A 24422-nucleotide genomic window follows, 5' to 3' on the forward strand; every position below is an offset into this window, starting at 1 on the left:
GAAAGCTTGCTGACATCTATTCTCTGTTTCAGGGTTCTATTTGGATGTAATGCTGGGCATGGAGTGTTCCTGGGTGTGCCATTTTCTGCAGAGAAATGCAGTTCAACCACCATCCTTGGATGTCGTGAAGAGATTATCTTTACATCTTTCTCGATGATTGCAACAGGATTGGAGACGTTCCTCTTAAGCAGAAACCTTTTGCAAGGTTTGCTGCTGACTGTAGACCGACCTTCTTTGTGTGCTCTTGGCAAGTTACAGGCTTCCAAAATGGGAAACTGTGTATGTCGTGATGACAGTGGTGTCGAAGATAACGTTGATGCCCAAAATCCTCAATTGGAAAACAGTGTAGCGCCCATTTCCGAATCCCGGATTCGTCCGCGGGACCCCGTAAGGCCACCCAGGAGAGGCAGAGGACCACATGAACCAAGAAGAAAGAAACAGAATGTTGATGGGCTAGTACTGGATACTTTGGCAGTAATTCGGACACTAGTAGACAAGTAGGTATTTTGGTCATTTTTTTTTTTTTTTTTCAATAATGAAATTCTACTACAATTTTAACTGACTACTCCTTGAAAGAATTGATGGAACCAGTTGAGGGGTTTCTCCCTTTACTAGTTACTTTTCTGGTCTCTGCCTTAATGCCTTTTGCTTTACAAGCTGTTGGTAAACCGGCATGCTTCTCATGCATTACATGCAGACTTCATAACACCAAGTGTTTTCTATGGAAGTTTTGAGTGTAGAACTCCTTATAAGTTGGTGGTTTGCTTACTTCTGAAACTAAACCATGACATGTACTCTCAAAACTTAGCATGTTGTTTATTCCCAGGTTTCTACTTTTGTCTCTGATAACGCTATTCTCCTCATTTTCAATCTGGCTTTCGCTCTTTTCATTCTACTGAAACTGCTCTTCTTTCTATTTGTGATGCTCTCTTACGGCTCGTTACCCTAAACACTGATCTCTTCTTGATTTATCTGCCACTTTTGACACTTGATCATGCTCTTCTTCCATCTTCTCTTTCTTCCTTTGGTTTTATTGGATTGGTTCTTTCTTGGTTTAAATCTTATTCGTCCCAAAGGACATTTTCAGTCTCTTGGTCGGGTGCGTCTTCTGACTCATTCCAACCCATTCACGGTGTCCCTCAAGGCTCAGTCCTTGGTCCTTTTTTCTTTTTTCTCTTTATACCTCTCCCTTGGATAACGTCTCCTCTTCTGGGATATTCCATCACTTTTATGCTGATGATACTCAGCTCTTTTATTCCTTAATTTTCCACTGATATTCATGCCCAACTTTCTGCTGGTCTCCTAGCCATCCAATCCTGGATGTCAGCTCACTTCTTGGCTCTTAATGCCACTAAAACCAAGTTACTTTTTTTCAGCAAGTACGATTCCCACTCCAACCTTCCTTTGTTTCCTTTCCTCCTTCTCAGCTCACTATTTCTTGTCCGTCCCGTAACCTAGGTTTGTACTTTGACTCAGCTTTCCTTTTAAACACCATTTTTCATTATCCGCATGGGCTTGTTGTTGCCATTTTTCCAATATCCGGAAAGCTTGCCAATTTCTAACTTTCAATGCTAGTAAGCTCTTATCTTTGATCTCCCACTTACTCGTCTAGATCCCCTCAAATCTATTTTTAATGCCTCTATTCGTTTACTTTTTCTTCTGTCCCCTCCTGACTCTATTTCTCCACCCTTGGCTGGTTTACTTTCCAATCTTGTCTTAAATTCATCCTTTTATGTCTAGTTTTCAAATCTCTTCATGGTCTTGTCCCTGACTACCTTTCTTGTTTGGTCTCATTCTATATCCCAATTCCCAATTCGCACTCTTCGCTCCTGCTCTCAATTCCGGCTTGTCACTCCTTATCCCCCGTTGTGCACAGTCACATTTCCGTTCTTTTTCTCTGCTTGCTCCCCTTCACTGGAACACTCTTCCTCTTCCTCTTCGTTCTATCACAGTGCTTTCTTTGTTCCAGGACTCCCTTAAGTCCCACTTACTTCACTCTGGTTAAATGGTTGTTAAAAGTTTTATCATGTCTCATTTTATGTACTGCCTGATGCAATGTACAGCGCTTTGGAGTAAAGCGCTCTATAAAATACAAATAAGAAACAATTGGAAACCGCTTGCTTAATTTATCTGCAGCCATTGCTTCACCTGAAGGGTAGCTGGACAGTTCACCTAGGTAAATGTATAAAGCAAATTATTGCAGGATCTAAACCGAGTGAACTGCTAAAGGCCACCCCACTACACAATTGGAATAGGGAGAGAAATAAAGGGGGGGGGTCTATTTAAAGTAATTGTGTTCATGACAAATACTAAGTGCATGCCTTTTAAGTTGTTCCTGTTGGTCCATACTCAACCAAACTGCATGCTCCAGCTGATGTTTTTTTCTTCAACAGAAACATTATTTTTCTATAACTCTTTTGTGGTTACCTTTACCAACTTGCAGTTAAATCTTGTTTTTCTTTTAGCGGGCAGCTATTGGTGTGGGTGTTTCAATGAGTCAACCATAATGCCATAATTTTGGTGTTGTCATGATTGGACTTTAGCCTCAACCACTTGTTTCCAGAATAAACACTCTAGTTCCTAATCTAATCCACTTTCTAACACTAGAATATAATCCTTAATCCCACATTACATTCCCCGTCTATGCCACAGAATTATTTTCTACAATTGCCATTTTACTTTTCCAGGTATGCGTGAATGAAATATATTTGCTAGAGTTGTGGGTCTAGTCTTCTGCCTGAACTACAAAATAGGTTGCAGTACTATGTATTTCATCTTGTTGGCAGTAAGTAAAAGAAATAACTTTTATTTTGCACCTTTGCTGCTATAATGGATTTGTAGAGGCTCTCCCCCCTCCACCTGGTGTAACTTCAGAGATTCTAGAATCTCGCGAAATGTTGGTAAGCCAGAGTTCTCCATTCTGCTTTAAGAGGGCGAACCGAGTCCTTCAAATGTTTCCCCATTCCACGCATGTTTGGTCAACTCCTAGTTTTTGTCTAAAGAAGGCATCTTCCTCTGCAACTGGAAGCATCATGAACAAAAAAAGTTGTGGCATTGTACCAAATCAGCCCTCTGTCTCTGTGTAATATGGTCATAGTTTAGGAACTGTACATTGCTCCAATCTCTGGGGATATTGCACCCAGCTATTTGGCTGCACGTCCTTCTATTTGCATCGCACAGGCCTCAGTACATTCATTTCCCTTCCTCCTAGAAGGAGGGATAAACGTAAGAGCAGGTGACCATATATCTCCAGCTCACCCACCACAGGCTTCAGAGAAATGATCGGGCTAGGTGGATATGGGAGAATATCATCTGCAAAAAGGGGGATCTTAAACTGATTCTCCCCAGTTTATTCCCTTGATAGTGACATTTTGGGAAGTAGCACTCAACAGTAGCTCCATCACAAGAGCAAGAAGGAGCGCAAGGGGGCCTATGGGGTTGATCTGAACAGTTGGAGTTCTCCAAATATCTCATTAACCTTGCCCTTAGCTGTCAGGCAGGCATGAAGACCTGCTACCCACGTCCTGAAGTTGTTCCACATTCCAGTTCTGTCTGCTTACAAAAAAGGCCATTCCATGCAGTCAAATGTGTTTACAGCATTGAGAGCGATGAGTTATGCTTCTTCCTCACTAGTATGGTCCCAGGTGTATGAGGTCCACAGTCTTTCTTATTTTGTCTGCACTTTGCCTCCCCCAAATAACACCCACCCAATCCCCATGTAGGAATAGGAGCAACAGCTTGTTCAGCGTATTCTTCAGGATCTTATTTTAATGTAAATATTTAAAGGAGAAATGTGTCTGTTGGAAATGCGAAGGGTATTATCCAACCCTAAACATTTTGTCATAGGCGCCCCTCTGTGAGATCGAACGTGGCCCATTGACCAGTTCTTTGGGAAGGTACCCAGTCAGGAGTCCACAGCCACACTTTATCTCACGGTACCTTTCATAGATGTGGAAATAGCCATTTGCATATCAGTCTTTGTTCCGCCCACACGGGCAATCCAGCAACTAAATGCTATGGCAATTCCCTTCTGAACAAGAGTACCAACAGAAACCCCATACACGTGTTTCAGCCTTGTTGGGCATCATCAGTGAGGTGGAGCTGTGCCTCTCTGAGCACAGTGAGCAAGGGTTCCACGTCTTGACCCTGGGTTTCTTCTCGCAGAGGGGCGCCAGTGAACATGACTGAGGGACGTCAGGAGAAAAGTTGTGAAGAGGCGAAGTGAACAACATTGTGACGACCAGTATGAACCCGACTGAGGAATGTCCACAGTGAATGGTTGGTCTGATCCTGATTGAGGGAGACTAATCATTGAGAGGAGGATTGGAGCCCGGTTGAGGGGTATGCAAGGGTGAAGAGATCTCACCCAACGAGAAGCTTATCCAAAGGAACCTCTGTTTGGTTGTTTTGGTTCTCTGAGAAGAGACTTGGGCACAAAAGGCACTGATATAGAGAAAAGGAACTGTAAGCTTGTGTCGAAGAAGCCCAGATGTGTGCTGTGCTCAAGAGTCCCGCCTTGTCACGTGGTAAAAACTTGGGAAAGGGAGACCCTGACCATAACATCCTGACTCATCATTTTGTGAACACTTCTTTCATTTCTTGAACATTATCCCACACTATTTTATAACCTAGAGGTAAGGATTGGCAATAGGCTCTCTTAGTATACGCCCTTTTTTATTTGATTAGACTCCATTAGGACTGCATTCTTATTATTTGATGGTCCAACTTGCTCCCATCTTAGATTTAGGTTTAGATTACGCGTTTCTCACCCACTTTACAATCTAAGAATCACCCTTGAACTGTGATCACTTGTGTCTCTTGCTTTGATACAATGCCTTTCTTACACTTCCCACGTAATTTCTTGAACACTACTGCTTCCTTTGGTGTAATGGGTCGGGGGTAGGTGGGGCTAGCGTCAGCCTATTCATTCAAGGCAAAGCAAGCTCATGTAAGTACTTTGAATTCCGAGGTGTAACTGTTCTTATAAAAGCACAGCCTAATGCTTCCCCACCCAAAGTACAAACACAACTGGGCTTTTTGTACAAGCGCTGTGCTTTTAGGAGGATGCCAGTGTTCTGTGGTGGGTTAGAAGAAGAATATGGAAACAAGGTGAACATGTTAACTTATTTTATTTAAATGAGGAAAAACCGACCAAACTCTGTTGGGTAGTACCTTGCCTCACCACTAAACTAAAGGTTCTCGTGGGTCGTCGGGAAGTAAATAATGGAAATGTCCTCTGTACAAACCTGTCTCTAGCTATCCCTACCACAAATAACTGATACCTACACTGGACCAGACTAATGTCTTGTTATGTGGCCCCCCCTTTGTCCTTTTGTCTTGTGGCTTATTCTCAGGGTTTCCTCTCTAAATAATGTTCTTGCAAACACAAATGGCTCTTTGTAATGGATTGTGTCCTCCCACATATTCCTCATCTTTGATATTTCCCTTCCAGCTTCAGCTGCTTCTGAAACATTTTTTCCTTGACAGAGGGCGCTGTGCACTCGTCTCGTCAACTCGATGTTCCGTCGAGGGCGTCCGTCCGATCATCACCAGTATATGTAGCATGCACAGCACCCATTGACTTTAGTTCTGTTTTTTTCCCGATGCAGCTTTCGCTTCTAGAGAAATACAGCGCGTTTCTGTTCTTCAGAAACTTCAAGTCATCAAATTTAAATTCATTAGGTTTTCGGCTCCATCGACGCTTAAAACGGGTTTAAAACAAATTCCAAGATTGTAGGGCAAAAATGTAGATCATCGACCCACACTGTATATGTCTGTGGGTGGTGCTTCGGCACAGAACATTGCATGGCACAGTGTAATTCCTGCCATGCAACAAGGCATACATTAGTTTTCTAACATTGATTAGCAGGGTTTGCTAATAAAAGTTTTTTTGATTAGCAAACGGACCCATTTGAATAGCAATTTTGTACTGATATTGCATAAGTCACCAGACGTTATTTGTACCCAAGACATGAAATGAGCAACAATACAGTAGTGTTGTATACCACTGAAATAAGACATTAGTGAGAGGAGTCGGGCCATAGCAACTGAGGACAACACATTTAAAATGTGACTTCTGTAAAATGATGCATGTCACTACAAACCCACTTAATGTTTGGCACACTTCTGCCACCCAGAGATGAGCCATGCACAGTGAAACTTGTATTTGACATTCATTGCAAAAAAGTAAATGTTAAATAAAAGTTTCAAACATCTCTTGTAAATGCTACTCGCCGATCATTAAATCTACTCGACTGTGCGAGTGGGCGAAAAGACTTTGCGAGCTGTAGGTGAGTGTCAGTAAAATGTGAAAGGTTAACTGCATGAATGGACATGATAAAAAAGCTCTGAAAACAGTTTGGCCAGCGGTCTCCTGCAGGTGGTATTATATAATACAACCATGAAGCCACGCGACCTCGAGGCTAACTATACTGTTTCGTATTGCAGTAGATCTGTGGAGGTACAGACTGGAGGGAACTATTCATCCCTTCTTTGCGTAAGCATTTCGTTTGCTTTGTGTATTCGTTATGTAAGAGAAAAGAAAGACTAAGCAGAGTGGATTGCATAGCAGGCAGAGAACTGGACAAACTAGGTGGAATATTGTAGTTTGTGGTTATCTCACCTTTAGGGTACCTGGTATAAAGCAGCAGGGTGATGATCTAGAATCTCAGAGTATGGGTTCAGTAATGGGTTGAGTACCAGTTGCAAGATATATGCAACCTGCAGGTTACATAACTAGGTCGGCCATCGAAAGCATTTCATCATGTGATCATGTACATTTTCAAAAGTTCACTAGTCAACATGATGCATCTTCCCCAACAAAATTAAATGTAGTTGACACTATGAAATCCATATACACTTACCTAACCTTTAGTCTAAAGCATGGAGATGATGCAGTGTTTTACAATATCAATACTGTAATTAGGCATTATGTAACAATTTACATTTTAGTAATGGAATTGCATGACTGTCTTTTCAAAAGATCTAAAGTTGACACATAATGGTCTTTGCCAGACAGGATATAAAAAGCGTAATAAAAGAATAATACTGATTACTTCGGGTTTGCAATTATTTGAAACATAAATTCTTGCCTTCACTCCTACACATGCCTATGCCACTGAGTGGAGGAGATGATTACGGATGCAATTTCCCTCCATTAGCACTTGAAGTGACTGGTAAAAAGAGGGTCAAGAGATTACCGAGGGCAAGAGAGGACTGCAGGGAAAGCTGTGCTTTCATTGAAGAGGGCAACTTAAATAGCTAACTTTGCAACACAACAAGTGTTCATATGATTAGCAAACCTACAGAATTGCATAGCAAATTGTTATGCGACACTGCTTATTTTATGCCTTGTGTAATGGGTGACTAGGCTTTAAGCGGGGGTAAAGGTAAATCACCGGTGGATAGGATCCCTTCGAAGACCCCTACTATTTAAAAAAATGAAAATCTGACGAGTTGAGTGATTCTCCTCGAACATCCAAGAAAAGATCTCATTAGAGGAGTCGATCACGTCATTCTTCATCAAAGAAGGAAAAGAAAAGACGTTGCAGATCTCCTTCGACCTCAAGTGATCCGTCCCCTAAGAGGATCACATGCCCAACCAAATCAGACTCCCAGGCCAAGTGGGATGTGTTTCGGAGGGATATGATGAAAAATATTCAAGAAAGTGGCCTCGACCCCCCCCCCCCCCCTTGCTCCCCGAAAGAGAAGAATGACCATGCCCCTGTCGCTCTGCATAAAGACGACAAAGGGAAATCAAAGGCGAAGTCCTGTGCACTTTCAAGTCCGGGATGCAAGCAGATTCCCATTGAGAGCCAGCAAGGCCTCGGACTTATGAGAAATTGTTTAACTTGAGTCAAGAATCCAACTTTTCGAGGGCTTTGTCGAAGAAAAAGAAGTCGACAACTTCGACATTAACAAGGTCTATTTCGTTGGCGCCTTCGGTATTGGAGACGTCGACACCTGTGTCGGTCATCAACGCTTCAGTCGAAAACTACCACGTCATTGGCGTCAAAACCATTATCAATTACTTTTTCAAAGCTGTCAAAGTCCCAACGACACAGGAGAGGATTTTTAATCCTTTACCAAAGAAGGATTTCTTCACGTATTTAACATCAATCTATGAAGACCATGATCCTTCCAATGACGATAATCGGCCTTTTGGCCTGCAATTTGGCACACTGAATATACCAAATGCGCTAATATCAGAGGAGACCAGAATGAAAGATTTGTATGAAAATCTTCAAACGCCAGTGGTATAGAAATCACTGAGCTAGCATTTTGAAAGCCAAACCTCTTGTATCGAAAATTAATTAGCAAAGTAGGGAACTTTTTAAAATGGAGTGGACCTGCTCCTCCTTTTGAGCCGGATGATTTAACGGACATATTGGACCAAGGTCCACAGAGATCCCATCTTGCCGTTTCATGTTGCTCTCCAAAAAAGGGCTACAACATATTGGGAAACTCCAGAAACTATTTCTGCAGTTAACAAAAACTTCTCTAGGAAATATAGGCCGTCCAGCAGTGGCGCAGAATATCTGACTAAACATACTACAAAATTTAGTGGTCCAAGTGGTGACATCCACCAGTCGGCATACCCTACTATTCCACCGGACAGGGTGACGAGCGGTGGACGCTTAGGCACGAAAAACCTTACTGCGGGAAGCATGGACTTGAAGTCCGCAAATACCACATGTGCCTTGTCAAAATGTGCGCTTACCCTGTGGGATTGCATAGCGATAGCGGCTAAATACATTCCTGAAGGGAAGGAAGGAGACAGATTCCTGGCAGTCATCAAAGATGGAAAAGAGGCAATGTGTGAGTGCCTTCAGTCATGTCCGACTGATCCATGGCAGGTTTGTGTGTGAAAGTCCGGGTTTGCACTGGACGAGCAATCCAGGATTCTTAATATGCCTTTTTAATGGCTTTCGACTGTTTGGCAGCAAGGCTGACAACAGCCTGGAGAAGCTACAGACCTCTAAAGCGGCAACAAAGTCTCTCAGCGCTGCAATCGGACAGCCTCAACATTCTTATCCTAGTATATCATCTTGGAGGGGTAAGCCCTTTAGTTAATACCCCTCAGTTGGAAGAATGCTGTCACAGGTTAGTCGGAAGCCAAAGAAGATTCCCTCGCGGTGGACGAGGGAGAGGTAGGAAGTCTGCCCAAGCAACGGCTACTTTGCCCTCAGCCGCTACTTCAGCTGCCTAAAATCCTCTCTGAGGCCTTGACCGACAAGACCCAGGTGGGAGGCAGACTCTCAGAGCATCTGAGAGAATGACTGGGCATTACTTCAGATGCATGGGCGTTGCCAACTGTAGTACCGATCGTACAAAAGCACACCTTGTTAATCTGATACCATAGGTCCATGTGTAAGACTCGATTTAAGAAAAGCTTGGGTGCAGAGGAGGTAATAACCCTGACACGAAGTTGGATAATCAATGCAAAACAGATGGCGTCCTAAGTGCATCGGACACTACCATCTCCTGCACACCTTATTGCTGAATACCAGGGGCCGTCTGTTAACTCGGCTCTCTTTCTACCTAGATCAGCCCTACTTGGCTTTTACTTTACATGCATTGGCATTCCGCTGTCTTCCAGACAGGAATCTGACACGCACGCCAACTACAAGGGATACCCTTATGATTTCTCCTTGATACTTTTAAGGTATTCAACCTTTACATTTGATTTAATTCCGTATACCGGTCTGGTCACACAGAATTACATGTGATCGGTTATTCAAAAGGTGTAATGCATGAATAAGTAAATAGTGATTTTGTCCTATCCTCATTCTACTGCACACTCTTTAGGCACTTCTCCATAAGTCCATCCCACTGGGACCTACCCTTTCCCTCTCTGCTTATATATCACTACAATATATTCGTACATAGGATGAGTGATCCAGAACATCATGACTAGTAACTTTTGTTAATTCAATCGAGTTAGCGTGTAAGATGGATGAACTTTATAATTGACATCAATGGTCACGATTGAATAATATATTCTTTTTGCTCTATTTGATTTCATGATTTAACTGTACTGACAGTCTGTCTATTATGTTATAGATTGTTCCATTGCACCTGATGAAGGGAACATTTCCCGAAATGCATTGTGCTGATTTATTTTGAATATGAAAAGATTGAAATACAAAATGTACCTCCTACTTGCATCATTACCATATTTTGTTGGAAATGAACGTTTCAGAACTCTATACAATGAATGTAATTGAATTTGCTATGTCCCTAAAATATTTATGTAATTTTGGATGATATATTCAGCAATCCGGTATGCAGGGGATGGGAGTGTGAGATACACTTCGGACACCATCTGTTTTGCATTGCAAACTGTAGCCTAGAGTTACTGTCTTCCCTTTCTAAAAAGGCCTCTGGACCATCCACCGGGGAAAAACTAATTCAAAATTCCACCCTGCTAGAGAAAGGTGCTATAGAACCGGTTCCTGTAGCGGAGAGGAACAAGGGTTTGTACTCCGATTTTAATCCCTCAGAAGGATGGAGGATTCAGAGCCGTCTTAGACTTGAGAAACATGAACAAAAACCTCAGGAAGGAGAAGTTCAAAATGGTTACCCTTTCTCAGATCCTTCAGGCCCTCCAACTCCATGACTGGATAGTATTGTTGGACCTTCAGGATGCTATCCATCACAAGCATTCAGGCTGACCTCCGCCCCAAAGATTTTCACTAGTTAGTGGCAGTTGTGGCAGCGAGTCTCTGTGAAGATATTACCTGTCTCCCACATGATACCATCTCAAAGACTTCAATTTATCAGAGCAGTCCTGGATGCAACCTCGTGGAAAGCCTCGCCGACTGAGGTGAGGGCTCAACACATTCTGCAGATGGTCACTGAATTCCACAGTGCCCAGCGTCTTCCGGCCTTGGACTTTTTGAGATTGCTCGGCCTCGTGGCATCCTTTATTTTCCTGCAGGTTCCAGAGACTTGCCTGAGAATGATTTCCCTCCAATGGGTTCTCAGGACTCGATGGTCTCAATTCTTAGACAAGATGTCGGACCTTCTTTAGGTTCTGAGCAGAGTCTCACAGGACCTTCTGTGGTGGGCCTTTTGAGGACAACATTCTCAAGGGAAAACCCTTTTGGCAACCATGGCTGGAGATAACCGTACTAATGGACACCTGGGTGGGGACCCCATGGAAATTATCTGACACTCACCGGTCGTTCGTATCCATCGGCGTCCAAACTACACATCGTTCTTTTGAGCTGATGGCAATCGGACTAGTGCTGAAGGCCTTCCTACCTGCTGTACAGGGAAAGAACGTCCTGGTTTTGACGGACAACACAGTGGCCATGCACTAGCTAAACACAAGAGGCGGCGTAGGGCCACTACCGCTGTGCAGAGGGGCAATGCAGCTCTATCGGCAGGTTACCTAGCTGGGGTGGAGAATGGCGGATGATCTGAGCAGGCAGACCAGAGACTCCGACGAGTGGGAACTAGCTCAGGAAGTCCTTGAAGAGATCTTCACCCTTTGAGGAATCCCCTCAAGCAGATCTGTTCGAGACAGGTGTCAGCCCGAAGTACGAGCTGTTCTGCTCCAGGGAATTTCCCCCAAGAGGAGTTCTAGGAGATGTGTTCATAGTGGACTGGGAGTTTGCAATACTGTACATGTTTCCTCCAGTCCATGTCATTCCTTGCGTGATGAGGAGGTTGAGAAGGTTTGGAACATCCCTGATCCTAATTGCCCCGTATTGGGCGAAGAGGATGTCGTACCCGGACCTTCTGGACATGTCCCTCTGCCCCTGTCTTCCACAAAGTCTTTTACTACTGCCGTTGGAACAAGTTCAGCAGCTCGGGTAGGGATAAGAATGTGGATCAGTTTCAATGTGATACACCTACGCTGTTATCATTTTTGCTACAGTTGGCAAATCTGGGGCTCCAGATAGGAACAATAAAGGGGGTATCTGGCATCGCTTTAAATTTGTTCAAGCTCTCTTCAGAAGAAACCTCATACTTTAAAATCCCTTTAATCATTCAGTTTCTTAACAGACTCACTAATGTGTTTCCACCTTCTCCCTTTCAAGTCCCTGGATGGGATTTAAATATTGTACTGACATTTCAAACATGTATTCCGTTTGAACCACTACAGCAATAACGTCAGCCCGCAGGGTAAGCGAGTTACACGCACTTTCTTGTAAACCTCCATTCACTATTTTCTATAAGGACAAATTTGTTCTTAAAGTGAAACCTTCTTTTCTGTAAAATAGTCTCCAACTTCCATTTGTCTCAAAAAATGGTTCTACCAATGTTTTACCCGCCTTTTCATCCTGGAAAGGAGGAGGAGAGATTACATAGAATGGACCCCAGAAGGGCTCTCAGTTTCTTGATCTCACGAATGGATAAAATTCATAAAGATGATCAGTTATTTATTGGCTATACAGGCCATAAGTTAGGTTTGGCGATAACAAAACAAACCCTATCCAGATGGATTATTCGGTAATTGGGGAATGCTAAAGATTAGCGCGTAAAGATCCTCCCTAGGGTCTGAGGGCCCATTCTACTAGGGTCATGGCAACACCGTCTGCTCTACAAAGAGGGGTGCCAATTAAGGACAGCTGTTCGGGAGTCACTTGGTCAACTATCCACACTTTTGTGAAACATTGTCTGGACTCAACTTCCACTTGGGGAGGAGGATTTGGGAAGGCTGTCCTTCATGCTGTCCATGTAACATTAAGGACAAGTCTAAATTCTTACTTCCGCCAAAACGGGAGAAAGAGGAGGAATACGTGGGAGGACACAATCCATTCGAAGAACAAGTTATTTACCTGTGGTAATGTTCTTTTGATTGGATGTTCCTCATCGCCCCTCCCCGCTTACCCCACTGTAGAATGTACGTGTTTTTACACTTTACACTCTAGAGTATGTTAACGGTCTACGCTGTTGCTAGTAACTTCTCTTGAGAGGGGAAACACAGAACTGAAGCCAACAGGCGCTGCACGTGCTACATATACTGGTGATGACATTGGACGGAGGCCCTCGAGGGACATCGAGTCGCCGAGACCAGTGCACAGCGCCCTCTGTTGAAGAGCTTTTTTTTCTGAAGCTGGAAAGGAAATTTCAAAGATGAGGAGTACGTGGGAGGAATATCTAATCGAAACAGCGTTAGCACACATAAGTAACTTGTTCTTCTCAATTATGATTTCTTGAAATAAGGCCAGCGGGTCTGATCTAAGAATCCTGCAACTCTTTCCAACAGTTATTATATCTTAGGCTCCAATTCACAGGACTTGTCCTTGATGTTTTCCACATATGCCCACCATCGTCTTCCTCTTATTGTATATGGTTCGAGCTTTTGATAACATGGCTGTCTGGTTTTATTTCACTCGACACTTAATACACACCTTGCCTTATCACTCTTTATTAAGTGGCTAATCCACTTGTCTTCAAGTAACTTTCCTTGAGTTCTCTCCGGGGTGCTTCTCACCCCCGATGTCTCATCTGAGTTAATACTTTGCACTCATCATTCTTAAATATTTCCTCTGACGTCTGAATGACTTGCGGTTTCTCTTCCTTTATCTCACTTTTATCATCTCAACTCACTAGTACGACTCTTCCTGGTGGCGGCCTGCCACTCCTGCATACCCCGGTACCTGTTTTCACCAGGATTATGCTTGCGGGGCTCGGCAGTTGCACTAGTTCCTTGGTCTGCTCTCTCTGTTGGCTTTGGTTTGTCGCTCATCTTTCTCCAGTCTAGTCTCACTTGCACCTGTTCCGGCATGCTTATTGGCTGCCACCTTCACTGTTCGGAGGTTGCTGGGAGCTAGTGCCCCGCTCAGCCCTGCTGGTCTTGGTGTCATTGTACAGGTGCCGACCCACCAGGGGATGTCCATGGTCACGCCACCACTTCGGAAGCTGCTTGCTCGTCCGCTTGGACAACTGCTTCCCCGCTGTCTGGCTCTCCAAAGTAACTAAGGGTACAGAAATTAGGGCCCATAAAACAGAAAGAAATGTAACCCTTAAGAAAAAGTATTATGAGGAAGCATTAGCCAAGCCACCAGTTTTGGCTTTTAGGTTGGGATGTGAGGGGTTTACATAATGGGCCCATCTGTGAAAAGCTAGTTAAGGGTGTTGGAACCTGGGCATATCATGGGAGTGCCTGGCAAATGCATATATAATCCCTATACGAGAGCCAAACTGCCATCTTCGTTCCTTGCACTGAATTCCTTTTAAGCATTAGCAGATACGGGGAAACTAATTTGGCCTATAAATCAAGTAGCTGGCATACTTGTTTAAGTCTCATTTTTTATCACACCATGAATTGATTACAGTTGCAATTACTTAATTACCGTGCAAAAGGCTGGTTAGAAAGAACTGACTAATCCGAAGCATTTCCCTACAGGTCTGGGCAAGTGGTACCTCACTGGGAGGGACTCCCCCTTAGGGAGCAAGGACTCCCATTCCCAAGGGGAACTCCCTTTAGAAGAGACATTATCTCCATATATGTTACTGCCTTATATCAAAAACAATGCTTACTCCTATTTTGATGCATACAGTGCGAACTCAAGCAAGCCGTGTGGCGAAGAGGGGCATACCCCTTTAAGAACAAAGCACTATGGGGGGCGTGGCTTGGAGCGCCATCGATGTGGTCGCTCCTCTGAGGCCGCCCGTGGGATGCCCGCCGCCGCCGTCGAATTCCGGCGGTTTTAAGCGGGGTTCCGCGTCGCCAATGCCATCTAAAGCGACCGGAACCGACATGGCACAACCTGGCTAAACATAGCCCTCGACCGAGGAGGCGTTCTACCAGAATTCAGCGGCTGAACTTCTCCCCCGTCTTCGACCGAAGAAACCAAGATGGCCGCCAAGCTGGAACCCAGCAGCACACTCCGCACCCAGCGGTAGTGGGGCCCTAGAACACCGAGGAGCTGGAGAGGGGGAGCGGAATCTAAACCAAGTTGACCCAGAACACTCCGGGTTGCTGCCTCGGCGACCACGGCTGACATACACTCTGAGGGACCGAGAGAGCAGGCTTCTACCCCTCCCCCTGCGGCCATCCTGCATCATCCCCGACGGAGACCCTCTCCCCACACCAACGTTTCCTGGGGCGCCCATGCCCACTCTCCCAGATTTAGCCCAGAGCGGGGGTCGAGGGTGAGGAACTTCCCGAACGCAGTCTCCCGCCGTCCTAGGCCGCGCTGCTGCTCTCTTAATCAAGACCGCCTGACACAAGCAACATGTCGAGGCAGACAAAGGTGAGCAAGGGCACAGATATCTCCGCCATGTTTACGGCTCTGGAAAAACCCAAGAAACAGGATCCTCCTAAACTGACCCCACAGAAGCCACAAGAGGATCGGGGTGCTCTCGCCACCAAAGGAGACCTGATAGCCTTCATGGCGGACATCAAATCGGAGTTCCGCGCCTGCCTCTCGGAACTCACCGCTAAAGTTGACCAAACGGATCAGAGGGTCACAGAACTCGAACAGAGGCTCAGAGAGATCGAGGACCATTCCCAGGATCACGCTACCACACTGGGGGAAGTGCAAAAGTCTATCGATTCCCTGCATCACAAATATGAGATCCTGGAGTTCAAACATGAAGACCTGGAAAACAGGGCACGTCGAAATAACCACTGCATTCGAGGCGTCCCGTCCTCTATCCCCGACAACAAACTAGCGGACTACGTGGGAAGCTTTTTCGAGGCCTTACTCCCGGATCTGGACAAATCCCAGCTCCTGCTGGACCGGACCCACAGACTCCGCCCGCGCCGTGGGACAGATTCGGACCCCCCCCCCCCCAGATGTTATCACCAGGGTCCATTTCTTTACGACGAAAGAGGCAATATCAGCGATCAGTCGCCAAGGAGATGAGATCACTTTTCAGAGGACTCCTCTTCAAATATACCAGGACTTCTCACCACTCACCCTCCAGAAAAGAAGAGCACTTCGGCCTCTGACATTGTTCCTCCAGGAGCAACAAATCCGTTACAGATGGCTGTTTCCGACAGCTCTCCAGTTTACATATAACGGTACCCTACGTCGTATCAGCCACTTGGAGGACGCTGAGAAAATCTTATACCCAACCTCACCCCGAGATCCTTCCATGCTAACCCCAGAGGGGACAGAAGATTCTGGACCGCTTCCCTCTCCAAAGCCCAAACACACGCCATGGTCGTTGACCCAGCGGAACAACAGAAAGAGATGAACGGGGACGCTTCCACGATTTCAGGCTCCGTCAGCAAGTAAGCCTGGACATTGATGCCCCTGCTTGAAGTAGGACCCGCCACCTAGATTTCGAGCTCACCAACCTTGAACACGGTGGCGGCGGGCCACACCCATGGTTCATACCCACTCCAAGGATACTTCCACCCTTTGTTCCTTGGAAACCAACAGTACACGATACGTGATGGGACAGTTGGCCCTGTTGGCCTTAGGTATGACCGTACTGACAATGTCAGTCTACCTCCCTGTTAAAGTTGCGCCCCCCCGTTGGGGCTCCGCGTTAAAACCTCAAGTGCAGGATGATATCAAGAGTTTCTCCAACAGACATGGCAGTTGAGCCTCTACCCCTTGACCCCCCCCCTAACCCAAGGAACAGGGAGTGAGTCTGCAGAGGACCTTCAGTCGCTTAGGATCCTTTCCCTGAATGTTAATTGCCTGAACTCCCCCAACAAGCGAAAGTCAATTCTACTGAAACTTCGTGACGAAGACGCAGCGATAGCTATGCTTCAAGAGACCCACCTGCTGTCGGCAGATGTATCCCGCCTTCGATCCCGGTTATTCCCGCTCCAATTCTTTGCCTCTGGCACAAATAATGAAGGAGGTACGGCGATTCTCTTCAGGAAAGATCTGAACCCACAGATTCCGGAAACGAAAATATGCCCAGAAGGCCGATTTACAGCGATTAAATGCCTCCTAATGGGAGACCTATATACCCTCATTTCAGTATACGCTCCCAACACTGGACAGTCACACTTCTATGACTCCTTGGGCACATCTCTCGCTAGCTTTGTGGAGGGCCAAACAATTGTCGGTGGGGATTTCAACGGGGTTCCTGACCCCACCAAAGACCGATCACACCCCCCGACTCCAAGCGACTTCGCCCAAGCACTCAGCCTCCTTCGATTCTTCAGGACGCTGGAGATAATAGACTCATGGCGGGTGTTCCACCCTGACGAAAAAGATTTCTCCTTTTACTCTTTTGTCCATCGCACCTTCTCAAGGATCGACCTGTTCCTGATCTCCCCGCATACGTTCCCCTCAGTCAAAGAGGTCACCATCGGCACAAGAGCGATATCCGACCATGCCCCAGTGCTCCTGGAACTCCGGGTTCATAACCCTAACCCCAACATCCCGCGTAAATGGATGCTGTACGACCCGATTCTCAACGACATGGCCACCAGAGACAAGATCGCAACAGGAATAAGAAACTTCTTTAACGAAAACTCAGCCTCAGACACCTCATTAGCGAACAACTGGGACGCCATGAAGGCAGTAATCAGGGGCTCCCTAATAGCCCAAGGTGCGGCCTACCATCGAGACAGACGTCAGACCCGGACGGCCCTAGAGAACGAACTAAGAGAGGCCGAGGCTCTCCACAAGGAGAAAGGCTGGTCCCCCAAAACACAACGCATCATCCGCACGGCACGGAAAAAACTGGAAGCCCACTACGCGGAACAAACCGCCCAGCTAATGGCGAAGGCCAAACAGTCATACTACGCGAAGGGCAACAAGGCGAACAAGTTACTGGTGGCCAAACTAGCCAAGCAGAGACGCATCAACGCAAACACGGGCCTGCGTGATGCCAACGGGGTCACACTATACTCCGAGCCCGAGAAGCAACGCCTTGCAATAGATTACTTGGCCCAAATCATGAAAGCAACCCCACGAAACTTATCACAACAGCAGGAATACCTACAGCAGGCAGCAGTGCCCCGGATCTCCGACGCAACGAGAGATGAACTGGAGGAGCCCATCACAGGGGAGGAAATTGAGGAGGCCATCAAATCACTGAAAACACGGGCTCCCGGCCCAGATGGCTTCTCAACCAGGTTCTATAAACTGTTCAGAGCACAACTGACCCCCCACCTGGCTACCCTATTCAACTCCTTCAGGGAAACGGGTGCGGTGACCCCATCGATGCAGGAATCAACCACCATCCTCCTGCCCAAACCTGGAAAAGACCCAAGGAGCATAACGTCCTACAGACCAATCGCACTTTTAAACATCGATGCAAACATATACTCAAAAATTCTAGCAACCCGCTTGAATCGCATCTTGCCGAAGATCATCCACCCCGACCAGGCAGGTTTTATCCTACACCGGACAGCAGGTGACAACATCCGGAGAACCCTGAACCTGGTGGACCTCGCCTCCCGGAACTCCCAAAAACTAGTCTTAGTGGCTCTCGACGCAGCTAAGGCATTTGATAGGGTGGATTGGACGTTTATGAGACATACCCTAGGGGCCTTCGGCTTCGGACCAGCTTTCCAAACGATGGTGCTAGCCAACTATGATAGCCCTAAAACAAGCCTGAGGATCAACAGCCACAACTCGGCCCCAATCCCCTTGTCATGCGGAACCCGGCAAGGCTGTCCACTGTCGCCCTTGCAAAAAATTAGGCGGAACGACCACATCAAGGGCATACAAAGTGGCCCCACGCACCATAAACTCGCCCTATACGCGGATGACATTTTGCTCACGATCTCGGAGGCCCACTCATCCCTCCAACATGTGATACACGAAATCGCCAGCTAAGGCGAAGTCTCAGGCCTCACTATAAACTTTGATAAATCATCCGCCTTGGGTATTGGCCTCACCACAGCAGAACGAGAACCATTGACTAGGATGTGCCCAATAACATGGGAAAAGAGCGCCATCCCCTATCTAGGGGTCTACATTCCGGCTGACCCGAGGGATACGTACAAAGCCAATTTTCCCCGACTCTTCAAAGAACTGGAAGGCGACTTGAAGCGCTGAGAGACGCAAGAGATCTCCCTGCTCGGGCGCATCACTGCATGCAAGATGAACCTCCTTCCGAGATTCCTATACACATGCGCTTCACTACCAGTGGAAATCCCCACGCCAACTCTCTGACGGATCCAGAGGAAAATGCTGAACTTTATCTGGAGAGGTAAGAAAGCGAGAATCCCTCTCAGAACTATGCTGGGGAGCTCCAAATTGGGAGGGCTAGGGGTCCCAGACCTACAGGCCTACAGAGTGGCAGCCCAACTGGCCCAGGTCCAGGCCTGGCAAAATATGACAAACCGCCCCAGATGGGTGGAGCTGGAACAATCACAGGCACCCCTACCCCTGCGATTTCTACCACACATCCCGCCCCCCCTCAGGACCCATTGGGGAGAGCTCCTGCTATCAACCAAACACACCCTCAGCACCTGGGACTGGGCGCTAAAACGAAAGGGAGTGCCAAGAGGTCTGAGCCCACGCTCCCCGGTTGTCATGATCTCTGCTTCCAAAAGGTCAGGGTTTTCCCAACTCCCTTGGAAGCAGATCCATAACCCAGGTTCCGAGTGCCAACCAGTCACAATTGGGACCTTTTGGACCCAGTCCTGGCGCCAGTGGCACCAGGCTCATAAATATGCCCAGTCCCAGCGCTGGAAGCGCCGGGCTCATAATGCTTGGGTGGACTTACCTGCAGCAGACCATGCTGCTTACTTGCCTGCCAGTTGAGTCACTGATCCTCTTCTGTTTGGAACTACTTTTCCTGTTGGGTGGGGCAGGAGCCACTCCCTAGATTCAGAACACTGGAACTCTTCTGGAAAGCAGGAACTCTTTTCTTACCTAGGCGTGGCTGTGGAAGGAGACACCTAAGCACTACAGGAGGCTATTTAAACCACACCCGATGGATGAATCTTGCTTTGCGTTATTCTGCATTCTCAGCAGCAGAACGCTCATCGTGTCTTCTGCATCTGATCCTGGGCCTAAGGAAAAAGGCTTACCATTCTGAATCCAGTCTTCAGCAACACCTATAAAGACAAGAAAGAACAGGTTAGCATTACGGTCTTCAGTGACAGCTCTTCACTTACCTGGTCCATCGGCTGTCACCAACGCCTCGCGCTGCATTCCGGCATCTGAAAGACAAAGGCTTACCTACTCTTCGTGCGCTCCGGAGGTCTTCACACTGCATTCCGGCATCTGAAAGACAAAAGCTTACAAACTCTTCGCACGCTCCGGAGGCCTTCGGCGCTGCATCCCGCATCTGAAAGACAAAACGAGGTGCGTTTAAAGACATTGGGGAACTTTAATACTCACGTGCCATTACTCCTTTCCACATCTAACCCAGTGGGTATTCCGGCACCCTGCAGCCGCCCCGAACTTGTACCTGCAAAATAAAAAGACAGTTAGAGCGCATCGTGAAGCAGGCAACAAGCGCTTACTTACGTGCTTCCAGGCGCTTCTATTCATCACACGGGCTCCATCTTCAACTCACTTCAGCCCGCCATCCGCCATCGCCGGAACCCTGCAAAACAAGAGACATCATTACTAAAGACTTTAAAGACATTAGAATTACTCGAAACTTACCGTTCGTGCAGTAAACGACGGACAGCAGTCCTCTGAAGTCAAGACGCCTGCTCCCCTTATCCAGTGAAGAAACTGGTTACAGCACCCTGCCTCGAGGCAGATGGAGAGCACGGCGTTCACTTACCTAAGGTGAGAGCGTTAACCTTTGGGGTTCTACAGGAGAAGAGAAAGGGAAGAAGAGAGAGACATTCAATAACCCAGTTCATTAATCCCACATTTTCTATCTGCAGACATCTTACCCTTCGAGTCAGACATACAGTGCACAGAGGTCCAGCCCAAAGAGCCAGCCGTGTGTTACACATCACCCTTGAAGATACGGTATACGCCCAGTCAAGACCGGCGCCTCTACGGGAATCAGGTGAGCGTTACACCGGTCTTTCATAATCCAACGTTCACACCGGGTATGAATCCTCGCAACTTTCGTAACTGGATCAAAGGTGGGCTGGAGACCATAGACCAGCTGTATACGGGGGAGAGACCTCTCACATTCGCCCAATGCAAGGAGAAGTTCCATCTCCAGGAACGGGATAGATTCACATATATTCAACTACGCCACTGTTGCTCGCATCCCCAAACCTTGCAAGCAGCAACACACCCTCCTACTGCCTTAGAACTCACCCTGGGAGATCTTCCAACCCGCGGCAGAGTATCCACCCTGTGCAGACGCTTTCTAAGCGACTTCCTGACCACAAGGACCCGCTGCATGGCCCAATGGGAAGCGGACCTGGGTCACCCGATAGAGGACCAAACCTGAGTTGACATATGGACCAGAACACATACCTCGTCCACCTGCATCACCAATAGGGAATGTGCGTATAAGATCACGCTGCAGTGGTACTATCCGCCCCTCAGACTTCACCATATGAGCCCCCAGGTGGACCACTCTTGCTGGAGAGGATGCGGCCACCCAGGCTCCTTCTTCCACATGTGGTGGGACTTCCCGAAGATCCAACCATTCTGGAAAGCTTGCCTAGGGTCCATCTCACAAATTACCGGAACAACGATTCCCTTGGAACCAGAACCGGTTTTGCTGGGTGCTCCAATTCCCGGGACCTATCCGCGCTCCGGACCCAGAGCGAAACTAGTGACTCACTGCCTACTAGCAGGGAAAACGGTGGTGGCCCGAACCTGGAAAACCCCGGAAGGCCCTCACATAGCCCAATGGTGGACCAAACTTTGGGACATTCTGATAGCGGAGAAGGTGACGGCAGCACAAGCGGGAACTCTTCATCGTTTCCAGAATATCTGGGCCCCAGTGTTGGAATTCGACCAGCGCTTCCCCGCCCTGACCTACAAACCCACCAGAGCCCGCTGGATCTTAAAAAATGAGGAGATCCCGGAGGAAGACACAGTCGCTGAGGCCCAATTCGGACCGCCCGGGAGAGAGGAGCCCGCCTACAGGGCCTATGGGACAGATGGACCAGGGGGAGGAGGGAGGGAGAAGTCGCAGGGGGGGTAGAGGACTGGGGTTCAACATGCCTAAATAACCACTGCTTATACTGTCTGTACTTATCATCCTGCCTTGATTTAAAATAAACAAAGTTAAAAAAAAAGAACAAAGCACTATCAAAGTAGGATGAGGAAACCCGAAAGGAGGAGAAAACAGTACGCAGGGCAAGTCCTCTTGCGGCAGGAGACCAATGGCTTGGCAATAAACCCGGGCCCACCATTCCGGTTAGAGCTTTAGGCCCTGTCATCCTTCTTTTAACAACACATTGTCCCACTCGGACAAGAAGCTTTCCATCTTATCATTTGCAATTGCAGACAATTTCTCATATGTAAAAATATGACACAGTTTAGTCAGCCATTCCCTGTTAGTTGGGGCGATATTGCTTTTCCATTTCTGGGCCAATGCTACCCTTCCAGCGTAACAAGGCTTCCACAATTTTCGGGAACCTGGAGGCATTGGAGTCAGGTGACGGGACACCCAGGAAGATCTCAAGGGGGCGTAAGGCAGGTGAGACTCCAACAGGATCCTTGATCCAGCTCAAGACTTCTACCCAGTAAACCTGAATGGACGGGCACTCCCACCACATATGGAACCACGATCCTCGCAGACCACACTCCGTTGGGCAGAATGGAGATGTTCTGCAAACATTTTAGACCACCTTACCGGGGTTAGGTGCCAAGAGTGGAGCATTTTAATGGTGTGTTCCATCGCTGATGTGTACAAGGAGCCAGCAAGCATTAATTTACTAACTTTTCCCCAGGTTTATTCCGATAGCTCTGCCCCCACCCTAGCCTCCCAGCATTGTCTAAAGTTCTGCCTCCCCTCTAGGTCAACCGTAACCAATACTCTATAGATCCTTGACAGCACTCCCTTCCTTGTCGTAGCTTCGCAAACAATGTTCTCAAGAGGGGTGGGGGTGAGGGCATGGGAGACTTCAGCGTGCCCCTTGGGGTCTGTCAAGATACTCAAATAAAGACAAGTGGGTTGTTCCCATGGCTTCTGATAGTGCGTCGTACTCGATGAAGCTATTCCCCTCGTACATCTGGGCAGCCCTCTCCAAACCCCTATCAGACCACTGCTTCATGTCACGGAAGCCCCAGATCCAATGGGGCGCCCCACGACAAACTCAGGGAGGCGAAGGCCACGAGGAGAGGAGAGAGTTTGCTTTATTACTTTCACACAGGCCACAGAATACTGCCAAAGTGGGGTGAGTTCTGATGTGGTGCAGGGATCTCCTTGGCATTTGTCCACTTTTTTAGGGTGAGTTTGAGTCCAATAATTACCCATGTCATCCCTCCAACATTACCCGTTTCTGCGCTGCCTTGTAGTATAGTCTGAAGTCTGTGAGGCCGAAGCCCCCTAAATCTGTGGGGAGCATCAGTGCTTAATTTTAGGCCTCTTCACGTTCCATATAAACTGATGCACCATACCTTGCAATTTCACAAAGAAGGACTCGGAGAGGGGAGAGCCGTGAATAAGTACAAGAGACTGGGGAAGACATTCATTTATACAGCTACCATTTGGCCAAACCAAGAGTTGAGGAGCCCCCAGCGCTGAAGATCTGATTTTATTCTTTCTAGGATAGGAGTATAATTGACCTCAACTAGATTTTCCAAGTCTCTAGGTAGGTGAATGTCCAAGTATTGGGATGACCCTCATACGCCCAACTGTCTTCCTGCCTCTGGTCTCTCGGTCATCTCCCCCTCATGGGCATAACGCTTGATTTACAGAGATTTATTTTCAGGTCAGAGAACCTGCTGAAGGATTGTATCTGGTTTAGGAGCTCTGGTAGGGATTTCGATAGATTTGTCCAGTAGCAGAGAATTTCGTTGGCAATAAGGAAGTCCAATTCCCTGCATTGGATTTCGTGTAATCCCCTGGTTCAATCTAATGGCCATCACCAGGGTCTCCATGACCAGAGCATACAGCAAGGGGAAATATTAACTGCCACCTTTGCCATTGGACCATTGTGTAGAGCTGCTATCCACCCCTTAAATCTCTCTGAGCCCCATCCTTTGCAAAACCTTTCACATGTACTGCCACTCGACACAGTAAAATTACTTTTCTGAATCTATGGCTATCGGGCGCGCCCCCTGTCCCCTTTGCCTAGATTCATGCATTAAGTCTATGGTTTTCCTTATGTTATCCGCTCCCTGCCTACTCGGGATAAATCCCAATTGATCCCCATGAACCAGCGAGAGCATATGGTGTGCCAGTCTATTGGTCAGCAGCTTTGCCAGAATTTTAACATCAGTGTTCAGCAGGGAGATGGGTCTATAGGATTGACACTGGGGCAGGACTTTCCCCTCCTTGTGTATGACTACAATTCGAGCCGCTAGCATGGACTGTGGGAGGGTGCCCATCTCCAGGGAAGAGCTAAACAGCTTGGTCATAAATGGCACCAGGGTGGAACAAAATGTCTTATAGAGGGTCACCCTGAAACCATCTTTCCTGGGAGTGGTCCCCCTTTCAAA

The 24422-nt window shown here is 47.1% G+C and overlaps 1 protein-coding gene across 1 annotated transcript in view; it reads left to right on the forward strand.

Annotated features, from left to right (window-relative positions):
• Positions 1–24422, forward strand: part of RSPRY1 (ring finger and SPRY domain containing 1) — a 1045708-nt gene that overhangs the window by 98758 nt on the left and 922528 nt on the right. Inside the window, exon 2 of the mRNA XM_069653445.1 lies at positions 33–497. Within this exon, the coding sequence (XP_069509546.1) occupies positions 154–497 (344 nt within the window). The 5' untranslated portion in view covers positions 33–153. The remainder of the gene's footprint in view (positions 1–32; positions 498–24422) is intronic.

This window comes from Ambystoma mexicanum, chromosome 1p (genome assembly GCF_040938575.1).
Source record: "Ambystoma mexicanum isolate Mex_15411 chromosome 1p, UKY_AmexF1_1, whole genome shotgun sequence".
Lineage (NCBI taxonomy): Eukaryota > Metazoa > Chordata > Amphibia > Caudata > Ambystomatidae > Ambystoma > Ambystoma mexicanum.